The 21,093-nt window shown below is 40.3% G+C and overlaps 1 protein-coding gene across 1 annotated transcript; it reads left to right on the top strand.

Annotated features, from left to right (window-relative positions):
- The first annotated feature begins 31 nt into the window (after positions 1-31).
- HACD2 (3-hydroxyacyl-CoA dehydratase 2) lies at positions 32-20,100 on the top strand. The gene is made up of 7 exons (XM_081925395.1): positions 32-361; positions 2,366-2,483; positions 7,643-7,661; positions 10,693-10,781; positions 13,786-13,907; positions 16,614-16,792; positions 18,308-20,100. Exons 1-7 carry the CDS (start codon positions 198-200, stop codon positions 18,388-18,390), a joined length of 774 nt encoding a protein of 257 aa, XP_081781521.1. The 5' UTR covers positions 32-197; the 3' UTR covers positions 18,391-20,100.
- Positions 20,101-21,093: the final 993 nt, after the last annotated feature.

Below are 21,093 nucleotides of genomic sequence, written 5' to 3'. Positions count from 1 at the left end.
GGAGCGCGTCAGCCGCAGGGAGAGGCCCGGCAAGCCCCGCTCCTCGCCGCTTCCCTTCGCCGGCGCTTTCTTCTCAGCGCCGCCTCTTTCCCCTGCCAAGTGGAAGTAGACGCGGGGGCGGGGGCAAAGGCAAAGCCGCAGTCGCTCCGGGTCGCTGGAGGAGAAGGAAGAGCGCTGCCGAAGAGACAGAAAGTGCAATGGCGGCCTTCGGTGGCGGTGGCGGCGGCGGCGGCAGCCGTCGAGCGGATAATGGCTACGGGATCAGTGGGCAGCAGCAGCAGGCGGGCTCCCGGCGGCGGAAAGGCCCCGGAGCCTTGGCCACGGCCTACCTGGTCATTTACAACGTGGTCATGACAGCCGGGTGAGCGAGCGCCGGTGCGGTGGGTGTGGGTGTAGAGGATCTTTCCCCTTCGTCTGAACGGAACCAAGAAGGCCTCCTTCCCTCCCGCTCCATATATATACATATATATATATATATATATATATATATATATATATATATATATATATACACACACACACACACACACACACACACCCTCGCCTCAACCTGCTTGCTCCCTTCTCACCTAGGGTGACGGGGGGGGGGGGACTAGCCTAGTGCTGACCTTGGTCTCTGACAGAGCAAGGCAGATCTTCTGTAGCGTTCTTGGCTGATATTGGAATAATAGCAGCTTCTGTCCCTTTTGAGCCCCTCTTTTAATTGAGGAACATTAATGGTACTTTTCACACACACCCCACAAACTTTCAACAAGAATAGACAATTATTGTAATAATGTGTTGGTGTATAATAATACTGTAATAAAAATGTATACAGTACAGTGATAAAGTGGCTGAGGCAACCCGGCCAGATGGGCAAGGTAATAATAATACAGTAATAATAATGTGTGCCATACTAAATGACTGGGAATGGTCACTGGAATGCAATGCGTATCCAGATAGTCATAGCGCAACACAAAATACTTGCTCTAGGTGCCAAAATACTTGCTCTAGGCTAGGGAGTCAAGATTGGCCGCTGTTCTGTGTTGATTGTGACAGTTATGCCTTGTACCCATTGAAATGTGTGAAGCCGGCCTGGGTGTGTCAGTTCCTGGTGATACATTGTGTACAGCCCATAACTTAGTCTGCAATATGCCTATATATGATTTTAAATTGGTAGTGATATTTGAGCATTTCAGTAATTCTAGGGGAGTGAAAGTTTTGTTAATTCCTAATAAACTCCCACCAATCATCTTCATAGTAATGTGTATAGTAAAAAAAAAAATGTTAAACTTATATTGCTCATAAATGCATTCATGTTTTTCTGTGTTGGGCATCTTTTCAGAATAATTATTTGAGATTGTGTACTTTAGTAACAGAGTACATGTACAAACAAAATGTATTTTTAGCCATCTCCTGAAAAGACAAGGTTATATCTTGCCGTGGTTTAGTGTAAAGGTATGTTTAAAAGTTGCAGTGAAAAGCATATCTGCATATTAACTGTGTACATCAAATGAAAAAACTACATATGCAGTTTGGAAAAGAAATGTTTTACAGTTGTTTTACAGTATGTAGTAATGCAGAAGATAGCATCCTCTAATATCCATCCATCCATCATAAAAGGTTGCTTAATTTGACTTTGCAACTAACACTGTCATTTTTAATCATTACACTTACATCTAATTGCACCAGATATAACTGCTTCTTTTTAATTATTGCTTGGTACTGGTAAAGAGGAGAATAAAAACTTAAAAATCATTGTTTTATGAGCCTTTATTTTTCTGATAATGCAGTGTTACTACATTGTATGAATTTCATCTCCTGTTCTTAGAATGTAACTAGATGTGAAAAAGCACTGCCAACTCATTAAATGTGGGTCTACTCAACCATACATGAAGTGGGTGCCCACCACTACCTGCAGCCTATAACAGCCTAGCTGAGAGGAAAGTGACAATGAGGGGTAGGTTTCAGGGAGGCTAAGTACAGCCATAGCAGAGGTTTAGGACTAACCTTCCGGAATGCCTTTTTGCTCTTAAAACCAGTCTGTTAACATCTGCTTTATAGGTCACTGGGCATACCATAATTTTTTAAAAGGATGAGTAAACAAACAGCAGAGGTGGAACAGGACTTACTGCCACTGCCTGATTGTTCACTGTCTCTTTGCAAGGTGTAGCAAAGCTAAGAAAGAGAAGCAGCCTCAGCAACTGTCAGTAGTGATGGTGAGGGGGTAGACTCCCTGAGGATTTGGCATCCAATGAAGGTGTCTTGCCCAAAGGCCTATTAAAAACCTAGAGCGGCACTAGTTCCTGCTTTCAGTCAGAAGATCCTTAGTTGTTTTTCAATAGGCATTAACAAAGCATTTGCAATCTCTCCTTTTTTCTTCTAGGTGGCTTGTTATAGCAGTTGGTTTAGTCAGAGCATACCTCACCAAGGGTAGCTACCACAATCTTTATTATTCAATAGAAAAACCTTTGAAGTTCTTCCAAACTGGAGCTTTGGTTGAGGTATGTGTACCAGGGAACATGCCCTTCTAATTGCAGTGAAATAAAGTTTTGTATTTCCTATGCATTTCATTCATTAACTTGCTCCTGCATTGAATTCTATCCCTTTTGATAGATAGACCACTGGTAAGTATTGGTTTCCTTCATTACATCAGAAGTGAAATCTGAAACATGCAAACAATAGCATCAAAGAGAATTTGGCATTATGCAGTGAAACTATTATTTTCAAGTTAATTTATTTTCTGAAGTTCTACTCTCTGGTGATTGCCCCTCTGCAACCATTCTTAAATAGCATAATTTTAATTGAAAAATAGGTTTAATTACTTTACATAAATGTTGAAATTTTCAACACTAGAGACCATTGCCTAGTCCCTTTGTTCCCTTTACTATAAAACCAAGAGAGCTTTGTAGTTTTACAGAAAAGAAAGAAAAATAGTGGCTGATGTTTGTGGTTTTAAACATTCCAAGAAAGGCAAACAAATGTCTCCCCATAAGGTTCCATGAGTCGATAGAACCAAAATCAATAAAAGGATGCCATATGCATATGGTATAGAATGTGCGAGTTTCCTCGTCCCCAGATCAATATTCCTTTTGTGAAATTGTTCATTTGTCTATAAGCACAATGTCCCATACTTCTGAAATTTTTCTCACTTTTTGCAATCATTAATCAACTCTTCTAGTTGCAGTTAATATATGGGAAATGAAGTATTTATTGGTTGTGTTCTTTTTTGTTCTTTTTAAATTAATTTTTATTAAATATTTTCTTGGTTTACAAAAGTACATGCCTTGTCTCTTTTTTCAGGTTGTACAGTATTTCTTGCAAATCAGTTACATTTGTTGTGAAACATTAGTGTTGAGTACAGTATAAGGTTGGGGAAGAAGAGGGGGGAGAGGAGGGGTGGGGAGGCTTATATTCTTTTGTATAGTGTACATGTGGGGTTCTGTGTCAGCGTCAACTGGGTAGGTTCTCTTTCTATTTGTTTATTACATTTGCTTGGTAGTGAGAGGTATTGTGGGGCAGAGTGTGGTTAGTTATCTGTGGTTGGCTGCAGTGGGATTTGCTTGCATTGTGAGGGAGGAGGGCTTGTTGGTCAGGTAAGCCTGACCATTTGTGAGGGAGGAGGGCTTGTTGGTCAGGTAAGCCAGATTGATTTGTATGCTGCTGTCAGTGGATTCTTGTTGTTGTCTTGTTGGGCTGTGTATGTGATAAAGCCATACCTGGGTGAAGGCATCCTCTTCTATTTGTCCCCATGTCAGTTTCAGTTTATTGGTTAAGGCCATTTCCCATACAATTTGATACCATTGGTCCAGGCTTCCTCAACCTCGGCCCTACAGATGTTTTGACACTACAATTCCCATCATCCCTGACCACTGGTCCTGCTAGCTAGGGCTCATGGGAGTTGTAGGCCAAAAACATCTGGAGGGCCAAGGTTGAGGAAGCCTGCATTGGTCCATGTTTACTCTCTGAGAGTATGTGGGTTATAAGCTCTTTATAATGTGGGTGGTTGTTATGATCTTGGAAGATGTTTAGTAGGGCCAGTTCTGGAGTGAGTTCTAATACCTGTTTAGTTGTTTTGCATATCTTTTGTAGGACCACAGCCAGAAGGGTTGGAATTTAGGGCATTCCACATACGACATGTGGAGCTATGTGCCTGTGGAGGTGCAGCCTCCCCAACATCTTGGTGAGGTTCTTAGGCGTATCAATGCCAGTTTCTGTGGTGAGTTTCAGAGTGAGTTCCCTTTTGGCTGATATGGTCTTAAAGGGAGGTTTAGACCACATTCTAGTCCATTGGGTGGGGTTAATTTCATAGCCTGTGTCGTGCTCCCATTGTTCTTTGATTGCATCAAGGGGGGTTGTGGGATTATGGAGCAGTATTTTGTATATTGTGGATACCATCCCTTTGCTGTGTCCCTCTGCTATCAGGAGAAGGTTTTTGAAGGTGGTCAAGGGCCTAGTGGCTGCTGATTTTACTGCTGGATTGTTTAAGAAGATATGTAGTTGATGGTGTGTTAGTCAAGGTATTTGGGTGTTCCTCAGTTTGTCTTGTATTTCTTGTTTTGGTATGGGTTTGTTGTTTTTGTAGAAGTCTTTTAGACAGTGCAGGTCTTTGGCTTGCCGGGTTTTTATCTGGAGGTTTTGAGCTGCATGTTGGAATAGTGAGTGATAGGCCAGAGAGGTTAGTGGGGATGGGGACTTTCCGTTCTGTGTGAGCCTGTTCAGGGTTGTGGGGATTTTCTTTAGTTTGTCTTGAAGAAATGGGTATGCTTCTTTTGGGAATGTTTTCGATGGTGTCTCTCTCCAAGTGGACCCATTGTTTTGTCTTTTCTTCTAGAATATACGGGATTATGTGGCGTACTTGGTTGGCGATGTAATATGATGTTTTCGATGGTGTCTCTCTCCAAGTGGACCCATTGTTTCGTCTTTTCTTCTAGAATGTACGGGATTATGTGGCGTACTTGGTTGGCGATGTAATATGATTCTGTGTTGGGGATTCCCCACCCTCCTTCTGAGGAGGGGAAGTGCAGGTATTTGGGGCTTATTCTTGGCTATTTGTGTGTGAAAATAAATGAGTGTAGTTTTTTCTGGGGGAATCCAGATAGGGAGGGTTTGGAATAAATAGGTTAGTTTTGGGAGGGTGATTATTTTGATCATGGCTATTTTGTCTGAGAGTGTAAAGTTGGTGTTGTTCCATTTCCTCAAGTCTCTGTTGATTTGTCGCCACCTGGGCTTGTAATTGTAGAGGCATAGTTTATTGAGGTTTCTGGTTATTTGAACCCCTAGGTACCTGAATTTGGTGCTGCAGAGTTTTATCTTTTGATGTTGGTGAATTCCTTTTGGTTATGCAGGCAGAGGGGGAGAGTGTTGAAGCACATAGCCTCAGATTTTGCAAAGTTTACTTGTAGGCCCGACCCCATTGCAAATGTGTTGAGTTCTTTAGTTAGGGTGGTTGTTGTGTTTATGGTGTCTGGTGTTGTGAACATCAGGTCATCTGCAAAGAGCCCTAGTTTGTAGGTTTTACCTTTTATTTCCACACCCTTGATATCTGGGGCTGCTTGGAGTCAAATTGCTAGGGATTCCAGGGCCAAGATGACTAGGATGGGAGACAGTGGGCATTCTTGTTTTGTGCCTCTTTGTATTGCTTTGGTATTTTGGTAATTCTGCATTTTGCTACGGCTTGGGAATAAATTTGTTTGAGGGTTAGTAGGAAGTTGGGGTCAAATTTCATGTTAGTTAATACTGCAAATAGATAATTCTAAGCAATGAAAGGCTTTAAGGATGTCTAGGAACATGATCGTCAGTGGGAGTTTGGTCATTTTGCTGTATTCTATCAGATCCAGCAGTTTCCTAATGGGGGTCTGTTACGTTGCGACCAGGGGTAAAGCCTGCCTGGTCCAGGGCGATTAGTTTGTGTAGGAACATTTTAAGCGGTTAACCAGGATTGATGTGAATATCTTGTAACCTTGGTTTATCAATTAGATTAGGTGGTATGATTCTATTTTGAGGCTATCTTTGAGTAGTTTTGTGAGAGAGACTATTTTGGAAGAGGTCCAGGTTTGGAGATGGGGGCCCCTTTTATGATGTCGTTAAATAGGTGGGTCATGTAAGGAATCAGGGGTTCTTTGCATCTTTTGTAGAATTCTGCTATATAGACGTCTAGCTTGGGGGCTTTGTGTAGTTTCAGGATTTTGAATACTGTCTCTATTTCCTCAGGGGTGATAGGGCTGTCCATGAATTCTTGTTCCTCTGCAGTTAAGGTTGGCATGGTCAGCCCTGTTAGGAATCTTCTGATTTCCTGTTCAGGTGGTGTTGTGGGAGATGTACAGTTTGGCGTAAAAAAATCAGCAATTTCTGAAATTATTTCTTCTTCTTTTTTAGTGACACAGTATATTCTTGTTTTAAGGAATTTTTCCCTGCATCTGTTTGCTCATAGTCTGGAGTTCTTACCTCCATATTCATAAAAGGGTTGTTTTTATTATTTTTATTAATAAATGAAAACTATTAATGAAAAAGGGGGTTGTGTATATAATTAAAAAATGTATTGGTGGTCATTTTGACTCACAGGAAGTTTTAATTTCACTGCAGGGCCCATGGGGCCTGGATATTGGGTTCCTGGGTTAGGGCTAAGGTGGCAGTCCCCAGAAGTGACCTTCAGTGGTTCAGAACTCCTGCATGGATGCTACTACAGTTCTTCAAAGAAAATAACAATAAAAAATAGAAGATATTTTTAAAATCAAATCAAATAAATAAGTTAATTGATTAATAAATTTCCAGTGGGGAGGTCCCACGCTGCGTTTGTTTTTTCCTGGGGTGGTTTCCGGCACATGGTTCCCCCCCCCCTCAGCCTGCACTTTTCATGCCAGCCACCGGGGAGGTAGGCTCATGGTAGCCTGGGCTGCGCTCCCTGATTCCTCACGGCCTCCCTGGCCTTTCCAGTACCCTCCTACCTCTCTCCCTTGGTGGTGGCAGTGGCTATGGCAAGCTGGGGGGGTGCTTTTTGTTTATTGTTTTCTGTTCACCTCTGGAGGCCTCCAGGCCTTGGAGCTCTACTGGGCCGTTGAGGGGGTGTTTTTGGTCCTGGTGGGGCCATGTCTACTGGGCGGGCTGGGGGCTCTGTGCAGCCTTGGTTATGTTCTTAATCTGAGGAGTAAAGTGAGATAGTAGAGCTAATTCTGGTTGTAGCAATTGTCCCATCATTTGATTAATTTTTTGAAAAACTTCCCAAAACAAAAGCAGACCACCACATGTGTACTAGAGAACCAGGTAAATTGTATTCCCAACAGCAAAGGTTGGATGTGTTATGATTAATTCTATACAATCTGGCTGGGCACATGTACCAGCGATGTGCTATCATTAAAGCATTTTCTTGAGTTCTAACTGAGATGGAGCTAAATGGTAGTTTATTCCAAATTTGTTCTTAGAGTTGTTCCTCTAATTAATTCTTCATATATATATCATTTTAGTCTTAATGAAGTGAGAGGAAGGGCAGCCAATTGAATTGTTTGAGGATCTAATATAGTTGGGACATTATTCCTTCTTCCAGTTGGTTGAGTTGAGTAATTAGTTGCTCAAAACTATTTAAGTTGTGTAATGCTACAGTCCTTATATTTGGCTGATTAAAAGACTTAGTTTTTGTTGACTTTATATGTTCTTTTTGTTCTAGATTCTGCATTGCGCAATAGGTAAGTTACTGGATTCATGTAGCTTATTCACTTTATTCTTTTTTAAAAAAAAGAATTGCAAAAATATAAAGCATGATATACATTTCTAATTTCACACTTTTTCTTCTTCCTAATGCCTATTCTAAGGAGGATTCCAAACCCCACTTATACTGTACAGGAGGGAGCGGAGCTGTACCTCTGATTAGCTTTTCTGGCCAAGGTAGCCTCTTGTCATTGCCAGCCTCCCTGTCCTGCCTGTAAAATGTGCTGAAGGTGGGAGAGCAAAAGTCAGGATACCCACTGGCAGTACCCAGTAGAAGCACCCTAAATGGGGTGTTCTGAATATGTGGCAGGGCTGAGCCAGTCCAGGAGCCATTGGAGCCTGAGCTATTTCAATGCCATCACATGAAAGCATTGGGCCCAATCACTGTACCAGCTCCATGCTGCCACAACAGTCTATCTCCTGCCGATGATGTGGCAGTGGCCTGACCACTCTGTAGAACATCAGGGTAGGGTGGGGGAGGTTTGAATTGCATAATGAGTGTGTCAATATATGACTCCGAAGTAATTTGCAAATTCAGGGTGTAATACAGGTTGTTACTACATATCAGAGTGCTCTGTATCACCCATCTATATTTGTCATTATTCCTGTACTATCTTTGGAAATTTCTGCTTAGTAAAACAAGGATTGGTTGTTGAGCAAAAAATGATGTGTAACAATGCCATTCTTGTAAGGACACAAGGATTGCCTTGCCGGATCAACCCATAGGTTATTTTGTTCTGTTCTTGGCACCAACAGTAGGCAGAAAGATACATCTGGGAATCTCACAAATAAGCCATGATGGAGATCACTGATCCCTGTTGTTTGTCCCCAATATCGGATGTTTAAAAAGAAACAGACTCTGAAGAGGTCTGTTCTTCCTTAGGTTTTCTAACCCTTTTAAAAAAGAAAAAGGGGTGCCCACAAGATGGACATAATTATAATGGGAAAAGGGGGCTGCTCGTGCGTAAGCGTTGAAGTCCTCCAAACTTCACATCAGTTCCTAAACTTTCCCAGTTCGAGGAGCCATGGGTGCGTGGCTACCTCAATCACTGGCAGGATCCGTCAGTGGGCGTTTCCGGAATTTACTCCAACATAAGAGTTCCTTGACAGAAACTCTTCTTCTGGTTTCTCTGCGTGACAGTTTCCTCCGCGGAGTGGGCGTCCCCAGCGGAGGTCCTGAGCCCTCCCCGCTATTCTCACTGGAAACATCTTGGAGCCCTTCCTCCGATTGAGTTTCTGCAGGAACTCTCCCTCTCCCCCTACTGGTTCCTTCCTCCGCATCTGAGGCTCTCCTAGCCTCCTTGAGCCCTTCCACCACCTGACTCTCCGATGGCAGTTCCCTGACAATAATGTTTGGGGTTTCTCAGACCCCAGCTTCATAATTAGGCTTACCACTGACCCCAACAGCACCATGAGGATTTCAAGCTAAGTTCCCTGAGAGGGTATGCTGGCATCAGCACAATGAGGTAAGGCAGGAAGCCTTATGAAATATTTCAGACCCAAAGAAAAAGCAACAACTTTCTTCCCCTTGCAGCAAATAGGGCCCTCTATAATTGCATTTGAGACTTTAGCCTTTGAGACTCTAGGCACCAACATAGGAGATAAAAAATAAAAACAGAGACCTTGCTACACCGTGAAAAAGACTGAAATATGAGTTAATGAATGACTGGGAAGAACTGCCAAAACAGAAACTTACTGACTGGAATAAACAGCCTCTGAAGCTTTAGACTTGTCAGTCCACAACAAAATGATTAGAAAGCTATTTTTAAAAAGGCAGAGCAGAGTGTAAAGAAACATCTGGAGAAGATGAAATATTCAAGATGTGTGAATGTACATGGAATTATAGAGGAAATAGGTGGACATTAGTCCCTCCATTATTAACTTGTTTAACATATTGTGTCTTGACCTGAAACTGGAAGTTAATAGACTGGAACGAGCTCACAGAGCTGTCAGACCGAGACCCAAGAACTCTTGATAATAATAGTAGTAACAACAAGTTTCTTTTACCCCACCCATTTGACTATAAGAGCTTCCTGAAACAGGACTGCCTTCAGATGTCTGCAAAAAGTCATATACAATCATACCTTGGTTGATGAACGCCTTGCAACTCGAACGTTTTGGCTCATGAATACCACAAACCTGAAAATGCGTGTTCCGGTTTGTGAATGTTTTTTGGAACCCGAACGTCCGAAGCAACTTCCGCTGCTTCCGATTGGCTGCAGGAGCTTCCTTGGTTTCCGAACATTTTGGAAGTTGAACAGACTTCCAGAACGGATTCTGTTCGACTTCCGAAGTACGACTGTAATTGCTTATCTCTTTGACATCTGAAATCTTTCCCAAGAGACATTTGTCAGGTACTTATTTGTCAGGTACTCAAAAAAAGAAGATCTAATGCAAAAAGTGAGAACCTTACAAAACCTACAATATAATAGTTTATTGTTGTTTTACAAGATCTGGCACTTGAAACATCTAAAAAAAATAACATGAATTGTGCCCCTTCACACTAAAGATATGGAATGCATGTTAACAATGGTATATTGTAAAAATCATTTTTGGAACATGTGATTAAGATGAAGGTTTCTAGAGCACTAGGGATCACCTGAACCTTAAAATCCCAGCTCAGTCGCTGATATCATTAGCAGGAGTGTTGTTGGTTATTCCCTGAGTGGGTAAGGCTCATTTTAAAACAACTTGAAATAGAGCCTTTAGCATCATCACTACGGTTTTTTGGATACCAGAGATAGAGATTCAGCAGGTGCCTTCTGTTGCAACTTTTAAACACCTGCTGAATCTATTATATTCTACCAGGCCTATGTAGGCAGTTGAGAATACACCTTTCCACAATGGTTCTTTGACCCCTGATTTTAATCTTTTATATCGTTTTTACTGTATGTTTTTATGTCCTTTCATTGTAAACTATTTTGTTATATTTCATGAAATAACGGTATATAAATATTTATATAAATTGAACAAACTGAGGATATAGACCAATATAAACTTTCTTTTCAGGAATTGTTCCCTCTTCTGTTGTGCTAACTACTTTCCAGGTGATGTCAAGAGTTTTTCTGACATGGGCTGTAACACATAGTGTAAAAGAGGTAAGTTAAAGGAGAGCAAGAAAATGATCCATTTCTTCCCTAGAACTAAATATTTGTACTCTTTTGTATATTTCCTGTTCCTTTTACTGGGTCCACTGTGTGTGTTTTTGGTGGACACCTCAGGATCAGCTGTTTTTGTGAGATGTGTTTCCAGAACTCCTAATTGTAACGTCTGTGCTGGCTCCTTGCCCACTGATGCAGTTGTATCTTCCCACCTACCGTGCAGATAAGGTAGTGTGGAAAGAAGCATGCAGGTGGGTGGGGAATGGAAATGGAAATCATATAAAACAAATTAACTAGTGAACTTCTTTTCAAAACTTTGGACTAAAAACTTGGTTTACGTTGCCTGTCTTTGCCATTTTCAGATAGCTAGTATACGTGAAACAAGATTCACAGTTTTCTAAGAGTTGGAAATCATATATGTAGGTCTGGTTTAACTATTCATTGTTTGGAAAGGGACAGTGCATCAAAAGTTCCCACTTTCATGTCAATCTCTACACTTTGGTTAACTGGGCTGTTACTTCCTGTAATTTTATTTACATGGCTAATATAGAAACACTGTTAAAAAATAAAAAGTATCCATTTGTGAGAGACACCCTCACTGAATATAGGTGCTTGGTAACATGACCAATATTATGGGTGCATTAACAGATAAAACTCCCCCTGTTTTCACAGTAGAGGTATATGATTAACTGCTTATGGTAGCTTTCTAAAATTTCACAGCTGCAAGGTGTTTTATTTTTGTGGCAGCTGCCCAGTGTCCACTCTCCCCAACCAAGGATTCAGAGTGAGGCAGCACTTCTGGAACAAAATTGTATGTTTATTTAATTATACTTTAGGGAAGTTTAACGCTTGGTGGTTTCATAAGGCACACAGCTTGGTTTAAAATACTCACTCCTTTCAGAGAAACTTTTTAAGCAGCAGTCTCCTACAAATCAAGTCTCAGGTAGACTTTTCACCTAAAATGGCTATCAAGTTCTAAGCAGCAGCATCCACACACTCAGCCCCTTCTAGGATTTAACTTCCTGTCAGGAAATAAAAACTGAGTTGCACTGTGTAGCTGACCCCACTCAGTGTGGACAGTTTAGGTTTTGAACCATCTGACAGTCCCTCTCCCACTGAGAGTCAAATCCCTATCTGACTGTTAAACTGGCAGCAGCTCACTTAAAGGCCACGCTTTCCTGATTGGCGTTTGCTTTTTGCTGTTGTACAAGCAGCATGTTGTAGCCCCACTTGACTCAAAGGAAGTGTAACTGTAGGACAGAGGAAGTGAACATACTTTCCAAATATCCAATATGCAGCATTTTATATATGCAAATAGAATCCAGATTATTCCTAACATGTTAGAAAACAGTTTGAGTAATTTGGCAATAAAAATAGTCAAAACTGTATTGTACTCTATCAGGTTCCCGAGTATCTCAGATGAAGAGATAGTTGACAGGTTCACATTAGCATTCCTTTCCTTGTGAGATGAGTGTTACCTACATTCTTAATAAACAAAAAACAAAAAAAACCTTTTGCTTCCCCCCCTCCCCCTGAAGGAATACCTACATACCTGAGCTCCCTGAACAAGTTCAGCTATGACGGATTTTGTAAGATGATATGTGGATGCATGAATAATGTGTGTTGTTTTTTGGTTAAATCTGCCATATGCTTCTTAGGTTCTTGAATGAGAAACTCTTAATATTTTGCTTGCTTTCTCACATATCTAACTCTTTCTTGAAGAAGAAGTCTTATATTATTTCTGATGAAGCCTAATCAAATGGTGTTCCGGAATCTGAAACATGAATTTTGTTGTTTACATGTTATTCCTTCTGGATTCTTTGTTCCTAATATTTAATAGTAATTGCATGGGGCAGTTCAGTAATGTTTGAAGAATGTGCTTGCTCTTATTCCTGGAATGGTCAAGTTGTTAGCTATTTCTTTGCATGTTGTAGCCTTTCTGCTACTTGATATTTGAAATCTCAGGCAAGTTCACTAAGCATCAATCTGAATGCTGCTCATGGTTATTAAGAGAAAAGTGGAAAATAATCTAGAGCAGGCATCCCCAAACTCGGCCTGCCAGATGTTTTGGGACTACAATTCCCATCATCCCTGACCACTGGTCCTGTTAGCTAGGGATGATGGCCGAGTTTGGGGATGCCTGATCTAGGGCATAGTTGAGAAATCAAAAACAAGTTAGTGAGGAAAACTGTCAAAATAATACCATATCCTGTGCACTTTATTTTATTCTTGCCTAATTCTGTATTGGCAAGAAGAATAAACTGTGAAAAGTATTCTGTTCATGGAATGCTAATACAGCCAACACAGTCATTGCATAAATAATAAAGCACACACATTTGCTGGCTGGCAGAGCAGACCAGGCAAGTACCAGGGTGGTGCAAAGCCAGCCCCTCCCTGTTTCTCTTGAGTCTTATATAGGAAGCTTGCGAAGCACAGGGTACTGTGAAATTTGAAGTTGGAAATTGTTGGCTATAGGGTTTTCTAGGAAATGATTTTGTGTGACAAGTATGCAATGTCATGTTTGCATGGGATGATGCATCAAGCTTAGTTACTTTGTATTACCAAATGATGTCATATTTATACCTTCATACAGAAACATTGTATACATCATGAACTCTGGTGAAATTAGACATTATGTCAGCTGTTATGCCTTTGTTTATTTTTCATTTAAAAAGCAGGCCACTGGTAAATGGTTTTAAAAATATACTCCGTAATCATACTATGAAGCAACTTAAGGTAACTTTCTCAGATTTTTATGTTGTGTCATTTCTGAGCAACACTTAATTTATGTGTATGCACAGGCATTCTAACCTTGAAATTACAAAGGAGAAGGCAAATTACATAGAAGAGTATTATCCACCCTCACCCCCCCCCCAATAAATATTTCTGCTTTCCTGTGGACCTGAATTACAAAGTTTGAAAAGGTAGATTTAAAAGCTTGTCATTTTAGAAAGTTTATAATTTATTTTCAACTTACAGCAACTGTATTTTTCTTTAATAGGTACAAAATGAAGACTGCATCCTCCTTTTTGTTGTTGCCTGGACAATCACAGAGATCGTCCGTTATTCCTTTTATACTTTCAACTTATTGAACCACCTTCCTTACTTCATCAAATGGGCCAGGTAAGGGCATTAAGCACTTCATGATTATGAGTCTGAGAAACTATACATCAGTGGGCATATTTCCCTAATAATTGCAAGACAGAAATATCAGTCCTAGAAAATAAAGAGAATGTTGACATATTTATTTTATTCAAAAATTAATAATCTTCATTTTCATAAAATATATCAAGGAGTCTTACAGCATATAAAATACAATAAAACCAATCTATCAATATATATAAAACACAGTGTAAAACATCTGTAAATACTGGTTGAATAAAGCAAAAATGCACATTATGAAGGCCTGTCTAAACAGTACTATTTCAGAAGACATCTGAAAGAAGGTAGGGTTGGCTCCTGCTGAACCTCTAGTTATGGAATTCTACACGACAGGACCTGTTGCACTAAAAGTTTGGTCCTTTATGAAGACCAACTGAACCTCAGGGGCATAAGGAACCATCAGATGTGCATCAGAAGATCCCAGTGATAGAGGTGGAGTATAAATGATTAGATGGTCTTCAAGGTACTTCAGGATCAAGTACCGTATTTTTCGCACCATAGGACACACTTTTTCCCCTCCAAAAATGAAGGGGAAATGTGTGTGCGTCCTATGGTGCGAATGCAGGCTTTCGCTGAAGCCTGGAGAGTGAGAGGGGTCCAAGCTTTGCACACCTCTCCGCAAGCAGCGGGAGCCCAGCACGCCCAGGCTTCGCGGACCTCTCCGCAATGCAGAGAGTTGCCAGCATGCCGAAGCCTGCGCGCGCTGAGCTCAGCACGCCCAGGCTTCGCGGACCTCTCCGCAAGCAGCGGGAGTGCTCCCACGGCTTGCAGAGAGCTGCCTGTTATGGGGGCTGGGGTCGGGGGAAGCTCGAGCTTCCCCCACCCCAGCCCCGTGCCTGGGGGGAAAATAATTTTTCCCCCTTTATTTCCCCCCAAAAAAACTGGGTGCGCCCTATGGTCCGGTGCGCCCTATGGTGCGAAAAATACGGTAATTGAGGGCCACTAGCAAATCGGCAATCAGTGCAGCTGCCTTAACATCAGAGTAACATGTTCCTAGTATTCTGCTTCTGTGAGCAGTCTGGCCACTGTATTCTGCACTAGTAGCAGCTTCTGGACCAGAACCAAAGGCAGCACCAGATAAAGTGCATTACAGTAATTAAGTCTTGAGGTTACCAATGCAATACAAGTTCACAAACTTGGCGTCATGAACTGGTTGGATGCAGATAATGGTGGGATGAACCAGCTGGGGAAGTCCCAAGGGAAGAAGGCTCAGAGCCCAGGGATTGGTGGTGGGACAGTGGTGAGTGATCAGAGGGAGAAGACTGGGAGGAAGTGTGGTAGCTAAGTGGTAGCAGGACTTAGTGAGCTGGGAGAGTCTAAGTCCAGAATCAGAGGCAGAAGCTGAAGCTGAAGCAGGGGAGGAGGGATGCCAAGAGGCAAAGATGAGTCTGGCTGATGAAGAGTCATAGGTGTCTCCTTCTCCTGCTGCAACAAGTTCCCCTCTACAGTACCTTTATCTCCCAGAACCAGAAGAGTAATGAAAAGGGTGGAGGAGAGGTTGGCTGCACGTAGGTGCAGTCTCTTAATTGCTTGGGGAAAGCCGTGGAAAAGAGGTAACTTAAGACAGCTGTGGGGAGGTGGGGACTTTCAGTCTCAACAACTGATCTATGGGGCAAGACCTTTTGGGGATGAACTGCTGTGCTCATTAGGCTTGACACTCTGCCAAGTCTGTGCAGATGCATTATTGCTAATAAAGAGTTAGCTTCAACTTGAATGGTGTGACTTTGGTTCAGGACCAGAAGTATTTGCAAATGTTCTACACATTGTTAATATTTTCTTGTATAAAAGAATATTTTGTACTTTGGAATACACTAGAAATATAGTTGAATTAATGAAAATATATCTTTATTGAATAAAAGTCCTAACTAAGCAAAAGCTAGTGATCCTCCAAGTTTTATTAGTTTGGACAATCGGGGACAACTACAGAACTGATTTGCATAGTGCTCATCTATAGTTTTGAGCTACATCAGGGGTGGGGAACCTGAGACCCTCCAGATGTTGTTGGGCTATAGGTCTCATAATCTCTGACCACTGGGTATACTGGTTGGGGCTGATCGGAGTTGGGATATATATACTGAGGAACAGGTGCTGCATCTCTGCTATGTGCAGCAGCTAGAATAAGCTTGAGTGTTAGTTAGAGGAGTTTAATTTTTAAAGAATCCTGTCTAAACAAACTAACTTCAAACTATGAGATAAAAAGTGGAGTTGTTGTTTTCTAAATCACTGTCTCTGAAGGTACTATTTGGCAGGAGAGACATGGGCACCAGTGGGATCTTCCTTCAGGTGCGAAATAGCAGGGCTCCAGGGCAGGAGGAAATAGTTAAATTTCCTTCCCTGTTCCCAGTGGCCCCATTCTTGATGAATGACCCCCACCATCTCTTATTTGCACTAATATATATAATGTCATATAGAAAATATTACGTTGCATTGTATTAGCAACCTTTTCATACTCCTAGTCTCATGTACTCTGCAGTTCCATTGAACATAGTGGAACTTACTTCTGAGTGAACATAAAGCATGCACACGAAAGCTCATACCAATAACAAACTTAGTTGGTCTCTAAGTTGCTACTGTAAGGAATTTTTAAATTTTGTTCCGACTACGTCAGGCCAACACGGCTACCTACCTGTAACTTTGCATATCTGTGCTTTTGTTTGTTTGTTTTAGGTACACGTTGTTCTTCGTACTGTATCCAATGGGAGTTTTAGGAGAATTGCTCACAATATATGCTGCTCTGCCCTATGTCAGACGGTCCGACTTGTTTTCAATTAGTTTACCTAACAAATACAATTTCTCCTTTGACTACTATACATTCCTGATCTTGACTATGCTATCTTATATTCCACGTAAGTATAGCACTAGTTAAATACTTCCACCCTTGAGATCTGTAGCTGTTAGACTAAAAGCAGTTTAAAATGCCTGGAAACGTATTTTAGCTGCACATGTTTCAGTGTTCTAGAATGTACAGGCATTATAAAAGGTGGGTTTTCAACAGTGAAAAATAGCAGTAAATTTAAATGCACAGATCACTGAGGCATGGAACAAAAGCAAGTTTTTTAACTATGTTTTAATTCTACAGTTGATTTCCCTCTGGCACTTGTGGAATTCTTGTTTCTCTTTCTTTTACCTATAGCCATCTTTTTCTATTTATTCTCTCCTTCTTATAGCCAAATTAGGGGATGAAAGCAAAAGAGAATATATATTTGTTTCAAGAGTGCTAGTTGCAACTGATCTTTTTTTTCGTGTTTTGAAGGAAGACTTTGGGTTTTAGCTTTGTTTTCTCTTTCATGTAATAGAGCATAATAAGTTTTTGAAGCCTAGCTTTTAAGTTGAACTTTTGTGATAGAAATGAAAAATTCATTTAATTCCATGCTGGCATATTTGCCTGTGCAGATATTTTTATCATAGTTATCACCTATTAAAACTCAAAAACTGTCATGACCACATGACAAATGTACACATTGCAAAAAGTACAAAAGCCCTTAGATGAGGCTCTCTTTCATGCATTTCATTCTAGTGGTTTCCTAAGGTCAGCTTGAGCTCACAAGCTTCACATTGTGAAATAGAACTGCAAAAATAATTGGGTACATAGAGTGACCAGTGAAAGTTGCAAATTTTATTGGGCTTTCAATGAAAGATGATACTGAAAGATACATTGCTGTATTTGTGCATGTATCTTACCAAATCAATATTTTCTTACAGCAAGATCCAGTGTCATTTGAGCAGAAAATTAATGCATCTGTTTGTTCCACAGAGCTATCTCAGCTTCTGTGTTTGTGTAAAAAATATTCATTTTTGTTTTAACCAAGTTCTGGTATAGAATAGAGAGGTATACAAATGAATATGATATTATAGAATTGACTAGCTGGTGAGCAACAGAGACACTCTGACTGTGTCTAAACTTAGAGCAATGAGTGTTACTTGAGTAACCACTTACATACTTATCAATTATTACTGGTGCACCAATAATTATACTTATCATTTATAGTAAAATAAAATATGTCATAGTTCTATGCTAGGCTTGGGGGGGGGGGAATGTTGTGTGTGTTCTCTTTCAAAGCACTTTGTAGAAATCACCTTGCCATTAAGTTGAGCATTGTCATGTACAATATTTCATACATTATATCTTGCAATTAAAGATGAACAGAAAGGAAATGGCTTCATGGTCCCTTGGTTTACAAGTAAACAATCTTGTATTTTTTGGGGGGGGTTCCCTCCACTTCATTAAAAGAGCAGAAAGTATATGTTTGGCTTTGGGGGCACTGATATACATGTGAAATCCCTTGAATACATGATATTAAATTGTGCGTAGGTTAAAAAAATACTAACTTTTATTTACATAATTATTTTCTGTTTTTCAGTCTTCCCTCAGCTGTATTTTCATATGATACATCAGAGAAGAAAAGTACTTTCCCTTCCTGAAGAACACAAGAAATCCGAGTAATCACAGCTTTTGTTCACAGCTGTGCATATAGATACACATGTTTCAAATGTTTATAAATAATACAGAGTATTAAAATGAGTTTTCAAAACAAAAAAGTTTGATAACCTACTAAGGATATCTTTCCACACTGATATTTATTTTAATTTTTAATTTTTAAAACATTGCTCTGTGAAACTGCATTTTTGGCATGTCTGATTACAGTGAAACACTTATTCTTTTATTTTACCTTTTAATTTATTTATTAATAACTTGCATTATAATGTCCTTATATTGATGGTATGAGTGATAACAATAATTGTGGTGCCTGAATTAGGATTCTTTTATTCCTTTAAAAAAACTTTGCATGCTAGATACTTACGTGTATTGTTGTAAAGATAATATTTAGAATGCTTTTGACAGTTTGTCTAGAACTGCCATGGGCAGACTAATGAAGTCCCACAAAATATTTTTCTGACTCTAGGTCTGGATGAGGCGATAATCCTAGCAATTCAGGGCACAAACTTAGAGAGAGAGCTGCATTACAATGATTGCAGCAGTAACTCATTGTAATTGCACAACTGATTTTTCCCTCCAGAGTGGGGCCTTAAAAATAGAGCAGTGTTGCACAAGAGCATGTGTTCTATAGGTGCAACTTAATCTTATTACCTCGAGCTGGGATGTTTTCCTGCTGTTCTTGAATGCTCTTTTTACTTATTTTCTTGAAAATGAAGGGCCAGTTTTATTGAAATACTCAAAATATAACTAATTTGTAATTGACCTGGATGCTACTTGAGAACTTTTTATGGCTTTGAATTAGCTGTCCAAATACATCAAGTAGCATTTGGCAAGCATAAACAGATATATTTTCAGCATCTTGACAAGTTAATTAAAAAGCCTTTTCTTAAAATGAGCTTGTTTTTAAAGTTTTAAATGTTTTCAAAAGCATCATTAATTTTGTGTCTGAAAAGTGATATTAATGCTAGTAAATTCAGCTTACTTCAAAGCTTATTTAGAGAATGGCTTTTTTATAATGGAACCAGGTGAACATTTTTTATTAAATAACTTGCGACACTCTGGGACAAAATGCAGCTTGTTCTTTATGCACTTCTTGTTTCCTAGTTATACTGGAAAAAACATTTAAAAATTCACCAGTTCTTAAAATGACCTAGGATTCCTTCTCTTTAAAGATAGCTAAACTTTAACCTTTAGCTCAGCTGGTACCAAAAGAAAATAAATGATTCATCATTTTATTGTTGTGTCTTTGGGATCCTATGAAGAATATCAGTGCACCAAAGTTGTTCATGCTTCCTGCAGAGTGAATCATAGAAACTATTATGGTCTAACTTAAGATATTCACTATTTAACTTTATTTCTATCCTATAACTAAGAGTGGTATCCAGGATTTTTCACATTCATTCAATAAGTTCAATTCATTTCACATCACACTATCACATGCTTTTGTTCTGCGTTTAGAAAGACAAAAAAAGAGAATTGACTCATTTCACTACTTTGGCATTCCTGTTAATCATCTTGAGTTAAGATGCACTCCTCTTGCAGTCAGCTCTGTTATTTCCTTCCATTCTGATATACACTGCCATTGTGTTGTTAAAAGAGGTTTCTCATGAGCCAGCTCAGCCCAGCCGCTCCATTGACCAACACGTAGCTTGGATCCTGCAATTGCCCACAGTGGTTTGAAACCCGCGGGCGCTACCTAGCTTTTTTTTTTAAAAAGGTTTCTCATTGTAACATCTATAACAGCTTAGCATTAAGCAGCAGCTTATAGTCAATGGTTAGAGCTCACATTGTAGAGAAAGTGTGAGGACACCTCCATGATATAGTTTTGAGGGAGAACAAGGGTTTCACATTAACCCGTTTATTGTACATTTCCTTATATGAATTTTCCCACAGAACACTACCATTTTAGGCTATGATGGTTGCAGGTTGAGTATGAGCCTTGCAAGTATAATTGGGCAAAGAATCTTAATGTTCCCCATGTAAGTGACTTTGCATATGGTATCCTAGGAAAAGGTAAAAGCTATGATATATAACTGCATTATAGGAGCCCAGCAGGACCAAGCAGCAACGCTCCTGTAATTATAAGGGCTTTAGGTACACAGAGAGTGGTTGTCTCTTGCTTGTGCTCAGCATTCATCTTCCTGACAGGGAGGGAATCGAAACAAACTACAGAGTTCTTTACCACTAGCCAGATGCTGCTTCTGGTCAAGTAATGTCCATCAGTACAACTTAGTTCTGCCAAAATCAGCTTCTAACCTTTGCTGCAGCACTTAAGGGCTGCTTTACATTATCTGTGGCAACAAATTTGATTTATTTGTGATTCACATCTGAAGTCTGTCCTGCCTCCCAAACACATATACTCGCTATCACAGTCATGTGGCTGAATGCACACTGCTATCACATGCACATGTATCCTAACTTTCTTCCAGGGACGTGGGTGGCGCTCCCGTTGCTCGGTTCCTGCTCCTGCCAACCTAGCAGTTCGAAAGCACGTCAAAGTGCAAGTAGATAAATAGGTACCACTCCGGCAGGAAGGTAAACGGCATTTCTGTGCACTGCTCTGGTTCGTCAGAAGCGGCTTAGTCATGCTGGCCACATGACCCGGAAGCTGTACACCAGTTCCTTCGGCTAGTAAAGCAAGATGAGTGCCGCAACCCCAGAGTCAGCCACGACTGGACCTAATGGTCAGGGGTCCCTTTACCTTAACTT

Source organism: Podarcis melisellensis (genome assembly GCF_964234715.1).
Source record: "Podarcis melisellensis genome assembly, chromosome: 1".
NCBI classification, from domain to species: Eukaryota; Metazoa; Chordata; class Lepidosauria; order Squamata; family Lacertidae; genus Podarcis; species Podarcis melisellensis.
This window is presented reverse-complemented; position numbering and strand designations above follow the sequence as displayed.

What these genes read in the sequence shown, in the direction of transcription:
- HACD2 (XM_081925395.1), top strand. Translation starts at nt 198, where the DNA reads ATGGCGGCCTTCGGTGGCGGTGGCGGCGGCGGCGGCAGCCGTCGAGCG. An exon ending in AACGTGGTCATGACAGCCGG is followed by an intron (nt 362 to 2,365) that starts GTGAGCGAGCGC and finishes TTTTTCTTCTAG; the next exon opens with GTGGCTTGTTATAGCAGTTG. An exon ending in TAACACATAGTGTAAAAGAG is followed by an intron (nt 10,782 to 13,785) that starts GTAAGTTAAAGG and finishes TTTCTTTAATAG; the next exon opens with GTACAAAATGAAGACTGCAT.